The 11,662-nt window shown below is 42.3% G+C and overlaps 1 protein-coding gene across 2 annotated transcripts; it reads right to left on the reverse strand.

Annotated features, from left to right (window-relative positions):
• Window positions 1-492: 492 nt before the first annotated feature.
• Window positions 493-8,992, reverse strand: TMEM14A (transmembrane protein 14A). Of its 2 annotated transcripts, none has more exons than XM_084285176.1 (5): window positions 8,979-8,992; window positions 6,998-7,083; window positions 5,420-5,521; window positions 1,982-2,069; window positions 493-994 (listed from the first exon to the last, which is right to left on the reverse strand). In XM_084285176.1, exons 2-5 carry the CDS (start codon window positions 7,071-7,073, stop codon window positions 955-957), a joined length of 306 nt encoding a protein of 101 aa, XP_084141302.1. In that variant the 5' UTR covers window positions 7,074-7,083; window positions 8,979-8,992; the 3' UTR covers window positions 493-954. The 2 variants fall into 2 exon arrangements, with proteins under 2 accessions (XP_084141302.1, XP_084141303.1); XM_084285177.1 differs by lacking the exon at window positions 8,979-8,992 and adding an exon at window positions 7,714-7,795.
• Window positions 8,993-11,662: the final 2,670 nt, after the last annotated feature.

Consider the following 11,662-nt stretch of genomic DNA (forward strand, 5'->3'; position numbering starts at 1 on the left):
GAGGTGGGGGGTGACGTTGGCATTTTTTGTTGTTGTTGTTGTTTATTTTTTGGTCAGATATTCCTTAGACATTTGAGCTGCTCATACCTTGTCTCCACCTAGGCCCCAGCCAAGAATAACAAGCTTGGTGTTCCGATGGATTTGTGCAGCATTAAGATGTGATGTCTGTGCTTAGAGATAGGTGGCCTTTATAATATTATAATAATGTTTATAATATATACTCATTTTTATATAAGCATAAATATATAAAAGTATATATACTTATTTTTATATAAGTATATATATATTTGTAATGCTATATATATATAATAAAAGGGACACTAAACCACGTCCCTTAATGCCACAGTGGCACGTGGTACGCTACATACAACTGAGAGAAGCTTTGAACTTTTTGTTTTATTTGAACACTGATAAAAATTTTTACACTTAGAATTAGTGGAAGAAGATGCACGTGTTTGAAAGGAATGTAGGTTTTCCAGTGTTAGACAGTACAGGCACACGTCTTTATTGATTACTAACTGACAATACGATTAGGATGGATTATTTAATTACAGAAGTTACAAATTTATGGTTCAGAACAATTTATCTTTTTAACATAATGAGATATTTATGTGTATGTTATCTCAGAGATACAGTGCAAGACAAATGCAATTTCCTTGGGTGCTCAGCACCTCTGAAAGCTATCAAACTTACAGGTATAGATCCCTTGAGTTAACAGATTGCTTAAATGGAAGATCAAAACACGTCATCAACAAAACATTTGTTTCAGTTTTTTAAAAAACTTGCTAAATACCAGCAAGTGCCAACAATTAAATTACAGGTACAGATTTTTTACAGAAAAGATAAATGTAAATTAAGATTTGTGTTCAAACTCGTCTTTCAAGTACGGAGAGCCTGCCTCTTTGTTAGGTGGGTGTGACAGTCATACTTCGATTCTCAAGTTGCTAAATTCTCCTACATCAGCATAAAAACAAGCCTCAAAATCATCAGAAGGCTGTAAAAACAAAGCACAACAAAGCCTATAAGTATGGCTGTGCACAAACAATGAAAGTCATCATAAAATAAGAGCACATTTACAAATATCTGACACTAGAGCCTCTAGTAAGCAAATTTTCACAATGTCTCAATCTAGAGCTCAGTGTCCACTGAAACAGTCTGCTTGAAAAGAGATCTACAACAGAAAATAATATTTTCCAGTTTAAGTCCCAATTCAAAACTTTTGCATCTTGACAATTTGCATCCGATTTTTTCCTCCCTGTATGCATTACAAATAAATCAGTTAATGGAGTTACATTAAGTCTGGTGACAAAGAAGTGACAGTCATTCTTCCTTCAAAAAACAGTTTCTGACTTAGAGTTGAAAAAAAATTACATTATTCACTCATAGGGGGGAAAAAAAAAGGTTCCAACTTTCTCCAATACAGAGTGTTAAGTTTTTCAGAATACCAAAATAAACAGCAGCAGTAGAGAAATCAGGATGGTTAGTAATATAATTTGCAGTAATACTGACCAAAGTGATTAGGACAGCTCAAAAACATCTCAGTTTTAGCAGGTGCTGAGCTTCCAGTACTTTTGAATGCAGTACTTCTACATCAAAGTGTGTTTTTTTTTTCTTTCTTTTTTTTTTTTTTTTTAAGATGTTAAGATGTTGTATGACGTTTGATGTCTGGCTTTATGCATGTCTGTTTGGAAACACGGAGGCTTACCTCAGGTTCTTTGAAAAGCCTTATTGATACACATTAATATTTAATTGCAGATATCTCCTTTCTCTGCTGAGAAAGCCTGTTTCTGATGTATCTGCCTCATGAGATGAAAGAACTGTTTAGTGGAAACGGGAGTGAGACCTCTAAACTCATTTCACTTAGTTTTCACAGTTTCTGGTAACAGTAACCTCTACTGACACTGGCTTGAACTGGATGTTGGGTGACAACTATTTGAAAATCAGTGAAATCTTTACATTAAGATCCTCAATAGATGCTTACCTCAGGCATGCTACCAGTCCGGCTGGCATTAATTTCTTGGACCTCTTGAACCTCATTCCCATGATAATGGTCAAAAGAAAAGCTGAAACTGTAAAGACAAGTCAATATATTTATGTTCTCATTTTTCCCAGTGGACTATTCAGGAATATGGAGAGTTATCAAAGGCCATTGCTATGTTTTGATATGAGATGCAGTTTAATAAAATATTAGACCAGAGAAAAAAGTCTATAAAAACATTCCCGCTTTTCCAAAATTCTCTAGCTGGACCTCCTTTAGCTGCAAATAGTGTTTCCAGGTGCAGCAGAATGCTAAATCCACTAAAGATACTAAGCAAGTCCGTCAGACAGTGAAGTGTATCCCTCCATATCTACATTTATGGGGCTACAAATGAAGTATATGAAGAATCCTCATTGTAACACTAACATTTATGCTGAGTTACAGGTACAATGTCTCATAAATCCTACCACCCTAGACCAATGCAACTATTTTTCTTAGTAGCTGTTCCAGCAGCTAGAGCATTCAACTTTATCTGATTTCTTTTTTAGAATGCTCACTCATATTTACTAAGCCTTAAAAACTAGATTGGTAGCTTTGCTACTTATTTTTGCTACAGAATATGGCCATCTCCTTCGCTACAAGGAAGCCTTCCTCTTGTCCTTCCCAGTAACAAGAGGTAGACAGCCCAAGAGGGCATCGGATGCAGTGTTAGCAGCAGAGAACAAACATCATGAAAGGAATTATATCATCTTCCTGGAGCTCTTCTACCTAAAAACAGAGGTAGCAATGAACTGCAACCAGGCATGGGGATTTCAAATTGAATTAAGGACTACAGAGTGCTACATAAATGAGAAGATTAATAAGAACAGATAAAACTGCAAAGGTAGCTAGCTAAATTAAAGAACCATCACCTGAAATGCTTCCTAGAAGTGGGCAGAGAGGCAGCACGGGCAGCTATGATTTATCACTCTTGCAGCTGAAGTAATGACAGTTGCATAAATCTCTTTCATTTTTATGGAGCAGTTAAACCATCTTGCTAAGTCTCTTCCAGCTCCACTATCTCCTCCTGTGAACAGAGCTGTGCTCACAGTAGCCAAGAATCAGTTTTTAACTCATTCTAACATTATACGACAAGCTTTGCCAGCTACACACATCTTAGAAAATTCTACCAGCTAAGCATGTGCGCTCATTAAGGGCACCCTGCTCCATTATCCCTTTCTCTTATTTTCTGGTCCCATAGTCTTGATCCTCTCAGGAATGTCTGAAGAGCAGACTGTTCCACAGCATGTGTCTCATCTAGAGCCCTGAGTATATTTACAGTTAATTAGAAGCTATAAAGCATGTCTAGCCTGTAATGTTCTTTCTTCCAGTTACTAATATTCGGCTTTGCAAATGTGCTGGCGATTTTTTAAGAAGTTCGTCTTTTAAACCTGATTTTCAAAAGTGCAAGACATTCACTATTTCAGCTGAAATCAAAGAAATTCAATAGATAAAGCCAAATTCAACTCAGTAAATCAGACCCAGAAATTCAGTATGTCAGATACAACAAGTTGCATTCTCAATAGCACGAACTGTTGCATACTGAATTTCTACACCTACTGCAATCATATAAACTTTCATTAAAGTATTCCAGAAAGCACAGACTTCATTTCACAGGAGTGGAAAAATGCTTGAAAAAATTATCTATAAAACAACTAAAGAAATTGGCTTCCAGTCTGTATGCCACATACTCTTTGCAGATAGGAGAAGTTACAAGAATATTGTAGGACAACTTACAAGAAATTAAAATACTAAAATACTACTTACATTATTGTATGAGACTCTTGAGTAGGTGAAAAGTACTATGGATAACTATAATTTTGCAGGGAGATTTCTTTTAAAATGTCCAAACCTTTTACAGGTTGGGGTACTAGTTTCATTCTATACTGCAATTCAATTTACCCTACTGGTTGCTGTGTTCAGAGTGGTCGATTTCTTCCATGCATTTAATTTTCCTCTTGCATTTGTGTTCTAGTTGCTTTGGGCACTTCAGGAGGTTAAGTGTAAGTGAAAACGCTCTGCTTTTCTTTTAACAGTCTCTGTTCTTTTTACTCTACGTATTAAGAACTTTCTAGTGCAGATGTAGTAAACTCTATCTAATCTGCATTGCTATAATGCCTATTAAATTAGCACTACATATTTCTCCAGTGGACAGAAAGTCCTCCCATGCCTACGGTTACATGAACTGCTCACCACTAACAATATTTATCTGATGTTCATAAGCAGATTAGTAGAAAGTTTATATTATTCCTTTTAAAATCAGAGGACTGGGAAACAAGCAACATCTAGCAAAAATTGTTTTCTCTTCCGCTAATTCTGTATCCAAATTCATGTTTCACTGACCCATGTAAGTACAATACTGGATGATGCTTAAAAGCGTGTCACAATGAATGATTACAAATTCATGTAGACTTAAGGTGTTGTCTTCACTACAAAAAAGATTTACTTCTTTTTTTTTTTTTTTTTAAACTGTGGGACAAGTAATATGTACAAGATCACGACTGCAAAACTAGAATATCCAATTTTAGAACACTGAGGAGAAGATCAGATATGCTATGACCACCTTTGCTAAAAACCCAGTTGGTGTGAATGCACTTTGCTAGTAATGCTATTCAACTTTGTTTTGAAATGGAAGTTGTTATAGCTATGGTTGGTTTAAAGCATAAAGCCAGCAGAAACACTCTACTGTAAGTTCTGACTACGGTCAGAAAAAGTGATTGTGGGCTCACTCAATCTGGCTTAAATGTATCTTAACTATATTTTTGCATGGGAAACCACAGCCTCACCATCAGTACTAAACCCATGAGTGACACGAGCTCCCAATAACTCCTATTGCAAATTGGTTACGTGAGGTGAATGCCGTACCCCTTACAGACTGTAGTTCCTTGCCTCCATGTGGGTTTCATGGCAAGCTTTCTAGGATGGCAACTACTGCATAGCTTGTACCCTGCCTTTCTTGGCAGAAGAAAACCACTGTGTCAACTCTTTCTTTGAGAGTCGAGGAAATGCTGCATTATGCAAGACCAGATCCCGCACCACCTTTGCTTCTCAAAACAAACTCTAATCTGTATCTCTAGTGAGATAATAATACTGAGATAATAACGCAGATATCTCTAATGAGAAATCTCTTCCATGTTTCCCAGCTGGATTTCACAATATGTACAGCGTTACGTAACCACCTAATAAGAGGAGGCACTGCCAGGTGGTAGCGCACACCTGTTGGTTTTGTGCGAATGACCTGCCTTATCTTGCAAACAGTTCCACATTTGAGCTCTTGAATTCTGCAAGCTAAGCTAAAGTGTCTAACTCTATTTAAAAATTAACGTTTAAACGCACACATGGTCACAGGCACTTCAGTGACCTCTTTTTTTTTTTTTTTTTTAACTGGAGTAAAACACTTACACAATGATATCTTCACATTTTTCGGATCACGTGTCACACAGTAAGCTCCATAACCAGCCACAGAGCCAAAGGTAAGACCAGCAGCTAAAGAGATTTTACTACCTGCAAGAAAACATTCAAATGTTATTTCTCCATACAATGTCTTGAAGCTCAGTCTGTACACAGTAACTCTTGACACAGCATTATCCAAATATTTTAAAAACAGAGTTGCTTCTGCCACTGTGCAGCCAATTCACCCTGTGCAAATAGAGAGGCAGTATTTATGTAACCCTTCTTACTCATTTTCTTGCATAGCAATGAGGAATAAAACACAGCTTTTTAAATTAACTTGACATCTTCCTACAGTGCTATTATAAAACTGGTTCATAAAGTTTAGAGTTTCAGTAATATACTTTGGTTTCTGAATAGGCATTTTACGTGGTACCACATGATAAAAGAGTAGAATCAGCACAGCTGGCAATATCTGGATTAATCTGATCCCAAAATGATTATAAAGGAGGAATCCAGAACCCCAGATATCATATAGCTCCCAGTCCTGTTATATTGAATGTTATTAATCAAGAATCTACAGGAAAACGGAAATCATTACCAAGAAAAAAATCATATTTGCCACAAGGACTGACCGACTAGTAAAAAGAGAAGAGAACAAGTGAATGGGATATTCAGTGAGTGCAGATGGGAGCAAGGAAAAGAAAAGACAAAACAAAACAAAACACAAGTGTTTTCAAAAAGTCAAGATATAAAACAATGTCTCTAGGACCAAAGCATGCACAAACTATGCAGGGAAACAGTGATCCCGGATCCCAAGAATCATGACGGATACCACCAGCTGGGTACCAGCTCCTGGTGCAATGCCATGGTGAACAAGAGTGATGTGCTGCTGGGGCATGCTCTTTGCGGGACAGCTAACAGGCAGCGACCCTGGAGCTCAGGCTGCCTGTCCTCAGTACCACTGCGACCTCTGCTGGGATGCTGTGCTCAGCTCAGGAAGGACGCCGCTAGCTGGACCAGTTCATAGAAAGCACTATAAAAAGGACTTGAACACAGGAAATGTGCACATGATAATCTAAAGCCTACATGTTTACCTTAGAATGAAAACTAACATCGTTAAAAATTCAAGACATAATTAACCACCAGATGAGAATAAGCAAATAAAAGGTTTTCTCCCTGGTGTGCATCTGGAAATCTCAAAATCAATCCAGGATGATTTTCCTCTGAAGAAAACAAATTTTAATCAACGATAATCTACTCTGTTTAAGACAGAAATGATTAAAGGAAATGAAAAGGCCCAAAATATAACGAGTGTCAAAAATAACATGACAGCAGCTTTTTGCCCTGCAAACAAACTCATTAGTTAGATAAACAGAAAAAAGTGACCATTTAAGCTGACCCAAGTAAATTCCATGAGATTCGGTTAATTTATAGCAGTGCAGGCTGGATTTAAGATACAGATGTGTTCACTACAGGAAACGTTTCATGCCTTTCACCATTTCTTTTTCATAAAGTGTATCAGAGAAGAAACTCAGACTGCCAAATCTCAGTGTACCAGTATTTACCTTTACAAGTATATGAATTTACCTTTGCGAGTATATCCTACAACACCTCCAACAGCAAGCAGTGCAGCATATGCAAATCCAATCCAGTCAATAGCCATGGTCCCAACCCTGGAGGAAAAACATATTGAAACTGAAGACAAACAAGTTCCTTCCTCCTAGTAAAATAATCATTATTTAAAGTGTTCTAACACTACACTCTTATAAGTTGTGTTTGATTATTGTGTTACTACTGTGTCAAAACATTTAAAGGATGAAGGTGTGTCTGTTAGCTGTTGTATCATCTTTGCACAAACTGATGCTCTTCCTTACAGCTCAGTATAACATATACAGTTAGGTATAACATATTTCTATCAGGCTGTTCCCAGACAAAAACAAAACAAAACAAAAAACATATTCAAGCAATAAGCTTGACACTACCCCAAGTATCAGATTTGTTACACATGTGCTGCATGGTTGATCTGGACATAGATGTGCTGAGTGCACAGCTTAGTGCTCTCTCAACCACGATGTATGTAGCGTACTCCAAGCGTACTCACAGGCCCTACAACACCAGCATGAAATGGGAAGTTTTCAGAGCCTACCCAAAGTTTCCAGACAGTTCACACAGGCCGTTTAGGGGATGTTTTATATATATATATATGTGTGTGTGTGCGTGCATGTATGTGTATGTATGTATAAATATATATACATACACATATACAAAAGCATTATCCTATCTGTCTATGTCTTTTGTTATACCTTTTAGATTATGACACCTGGTCTGAAGCTGGCCTTCTGTTCTCCAGAAGCACGTTTAAGTCCCTGTACCACTGACTCCTTTGGTTCCTAAATCAAAGAATTATTAAGGTTGGAGAAAACCTCCAAGATCTTCTGGTCCAACCATTCTCCTACCACCAGTGTCACCCACTAAGCCATGTCCCTAAGCACCATGTCCAACCTTTCCTTAAACACCCCCAGGGACGGTGACCCCACCACCTCCCTAGACAACTCGTCCCAGTGCCTGACTGCTCTTTCTGAGCAGAAATGTCTCCTCATTTCCAACCTGAACTTCCCCTGGTGCAACTTGAGGCCATTCCCTCTACTCCTATCACTGGTTACCTGTGAGGAGACCCGCAGCTCCCCACACCTTCCTCTCAGGTAGTTGCAGAGAGCAATGAGGTCTCCCCTGAGCCTCCTCTTCCCCAGACTGAACAACCCCAGCTCCCTCAGCTGTGCCTCACAGCACTAAAGCCCCGAGGGGCAGTGGCTGGCAGGTGCTGAAGCAGCCCCACAGCCCTCACCCTGCTGCTGCCTGGCCCCTGCCCAGCTCCCCAGCCCGGGGACAGGTCCCGGCAGGAGCTGGGCTCTCCAGCAGCCCTGGTGGAAGGGAGCCATCCCACCTTGATCGTGTCGAGCACCTCACAGGACCTGCAGCAGCTCTAAAAACTAACCCTTTTTCACAGGTGGCACTTAAACCGACCTTCGAACGACTGAAAAACATGATGTGTCACGCACAGCACCCACGGGAAGGCCCCACTGTTCCCTTCCTTCTCCCACATCAATCTCAGTGCACCCTTCTTTCCACCCGGGGAACCGTGTCTGGTGTTAAGACGGCAGCAGGAAAACTCACACACTCATCATTTCATGCCAAGCTTTTAATATCACAACAAGCAACTCCGAACGAGCCCTATATTGTCCATAACCCCCTGGGGAACGAAGACGCAGGGTTGCACCAGGACCCGACCAGAGCCTGGCTTCCACCCACCCCCTTGCTGCACCCTCGCTCCCCGTGGCCCCAGCCCCCGGCCCTGCCTGGCTCCTCGCTGCAGCCCTGCCCGGCGCCGGGCCTCGGCCTCCCCAGCCCCAAGCTCCGAGCTCCCGCTGGCGGCGGCGGCTCCCCCGCGGCAGCCCCGGTGCCGCTGCGGGCAGCGAGGAGCCGCCTGCGGGGCAGCCCCCGGCCGCAGCAGGGAGGCGGCGGAGCCCCCCCTCGCCGCCCGCTCGCCCCCCGGCCGCTCTCCCCGTACCTCGTCCCGCCGCCCTCCGCCCTCCCTCCGCTCCGCTCCGCCCCGCCTTCCCCGCTGCCGGCGGGCGGCGTGAGGCGCTGCGGGGTGCCCCCGGCTCCCTCCTCGCTGCCCCTTCCCCGGTTTGTGCCCCTCGGCGGGGCCGAGGAGGAGCGAGGAGGAGCGAAGGGGCTGGAGGGCGCCTGCCGCCATCATGGCGGCGGGACCTGGCTGCGCTATGGCGCGGCCATGAAGGGGGAGCGGTGTTTTGGGGGAGTTTGGCCGAAACGGGGAGGAAAAAAGAAATGTGGGGACAAAGCTGGGGTGACATGGAGGGCAGCGGGGCTCTGCGCCCCTCAGCGGCAGCCCCCGGTTCTGGGGGAAGTCCTGCTGCTTGGTGGAAGTCCTCGTCCTGCCCTCGGGCTGTGTGCGCTCCAGTGGCAGCGAGAAGCATCTGGGGTTTAATTTGGGATTTTAAGTCTGAAACCCCCCTCAGAGCCACCCTGCGGCCCGGCACGGAGGCTGGTCCCTGCTGTGCCCGCAGCCCTTCACACAGGGCTGTTCCTCCCTGTGTTAATTGCCCAAGCCAGCCCTGGTCTCTGGCCTGCATCCTTACAAGTGGAGTGCTGTCTGCATGCAGACACGCAGGCAGGATGCTGATGTTGTTTGTTTGTCCAGGGAAACCGGCAGACCTAGACCCCGAGACTGATGCTACACATGTAGCTCATTTATGAAGCCGTTTGACGTGGTTATTCTAGCGGATTCCCTCCTCATATGCTGGCCTTGTTTGTTGGAGCCATTCCACTACGGGCTATTTTTGTACATTTTTTTCTCATCCCCCTCAATATTCCTTTAACTTTATCTCAAACAGGCTGTTCTCGACTGGTGCGGGACGTGTCCTTCAGCTCAGGGGTGCCTGTCTCTGACATTCCCCCCGCTTCCCATTGTTCCTGCGAGCAGGCCGAACGTAAGCATGGCCACAGGGAGAGACGCACAATGCCATGTAATCGGACTTGGATACCTGCCTTCTTCAGGGGTCATTTCAGAATCCCTGCCAAAACCTTGTTTTTCCTTTAGATGTCTTTGCTTAAAGGTGTGGGAGTTTTCCGCTCCAAAGAGTTCGCTGGAAAGTGAATCAGTACTCTCATTAGGGTTAACGTACTTAATTTCCACTACTAACGTTCCATTTGTTTTTTCTGTTAGCGTTTAATTGTTGGGACACAAACCCACTCCATGCGAGCTGTCCAAGTCTGTCTGCTCAGTGGAAAACAGAACCGTTCTCCTTATCTCACGAGTGTCTGTGGGAAGGAAGAGGAAAGGTACAGCGACTTTGGAAAACAAGCACAGGACACTTGAGGGCAGGACGGCTCCAAAATGCAAACCAAAAGAGGATTTGTGAAGCTGAGGTCCGGATAGCTTGGATTTCTTTATGATGTATTCTGAGACTTGCGGCCCTTGAAAAGCACAGCAAAATAAACAGTGGATTAAACTAGTGGAGTAAAATCATATAGTTCTGTCTGAGGTGGCTCCAAAGAGGAACAAATGCAGTGTCTCTTGGCACCTACAGGATAATGACCAGTTGTGGTTACTGATTCAATGACACTCCTCACTGAAGACTGGATAGCCCAGAAGTCTGGGCTAAATTTGAATGCTCATAATTACACTCTGCTTGTTATGTTCTCCTACACTTTCAATTATGAAATGTAGTTGGTATTGTTTTCCCTAAGCTGTTACTTAAACTACTGTCTGTTGTGAAACCATTCCCTCTCCTGGGGGAGGTTTTTAGTGGGAGGAGAATTCGTTCAATTAGTTTGTTGGTAACATGGCAAATCATACCCCGCAGTCCTAACAGTGAGGTATAACAGAGCTTGCAGCAAAGCTAGTGTTAAAGTTGCTCAGCACTTTCTATTCTCATTTTCAGTTGTTCCTAACTGCCAGTTTGAGCTGAAATTTCCCCTGTTGGGTGTCTACTTCCAGCTGTTTTATTTTAGCTTGTTTTGGTTATTTTGTTTTATGTTATGATTTGTTTGCTTTGTTTTTGGAGAGTTCCATTTACAAGAGCTGAGCCAACTACAAGGATGAATTTAGGGGAGAATACACGTTTTTGTCCATTATAAACAGAACTGTTTCATTGAACAGTTTCTAGCATCTCTCTGGTTTGGAAAAGCAGCTTTCATTTTTTGCTTTAATTTCAGGGGTATGCTTTTCATCTTCATGAAAATGAGACCCGAAGAGAGAAAGGGATAAATATATTGACAGGAAGCTTCTCAATATTTTACAGGCAGTGCCCAGAAGTTTCCATCTTTATTGATAGTATGATGCCTTTTTTAGGCCCATCTTCATTCATGTCCAAATGTATATACTCTCTTCAGAGAAAGGCTGCACTTCTGTCTTGATTTACAAGTGTTTTGTATAAAACAAGAAGAGTAGAAGGGCTTGGGCTGAAATGTAACAGCTCATCTCCTTCTCCTTGAACGTTTTTGCTCGGCTACCTGTTGTTAGGGTACTGGCAGAAAGGATCACACACAAGACCCATCTCCTGCTATAAGCTGCTTATAGCTTTTGCTGATCTTCCTATATTAACACTGAAGACTGTTTGTAAGTAAGGTTTAATGCTAACTGGCTGATGTAGTTGCCAAGCCTCTCTCCATCACATTTGAAAAGTCCTGGCAGTCAGGTGAAGTCCCTGGTGACTAGAAAAAAGGGGA

Source organism: Netta rufina, assembly GCF_964035555.1.
Source record: "Netta rufina genome assembly, chromosome: 3".
Classification (NCBI taxonomy): Eukaryota; Metazoa; Chordata; class Aves; order Anseriformes; family Anatidae; genus Netta; species Netta rufina.

Excerpts from the sequence above, each read along its gene's own strand:
- TMEM14A (XM_084285176.1), bottom strand. The coding sequence starts at position 7,073 with ATGGCTATTGACTGGATTGGATTTGCATATGCTGCACTGCTTGCTGTT. Across the intron at positions 2,070-5,419 it reads AAATGTGAAGATATCATTGT|TTTCAGCTTTTCTTTTGACC; the intron begins GTAAGTGTTTTA and ends TTGTCTTTACAG. Across the intron at positions 995-1,981 it reads GGACTGGTAGCATGCCTGAG|CCTTCTGATGATTTTGAGGC; the intron begins GTAAGCATCTAT and ends TTGTTTTTACAG.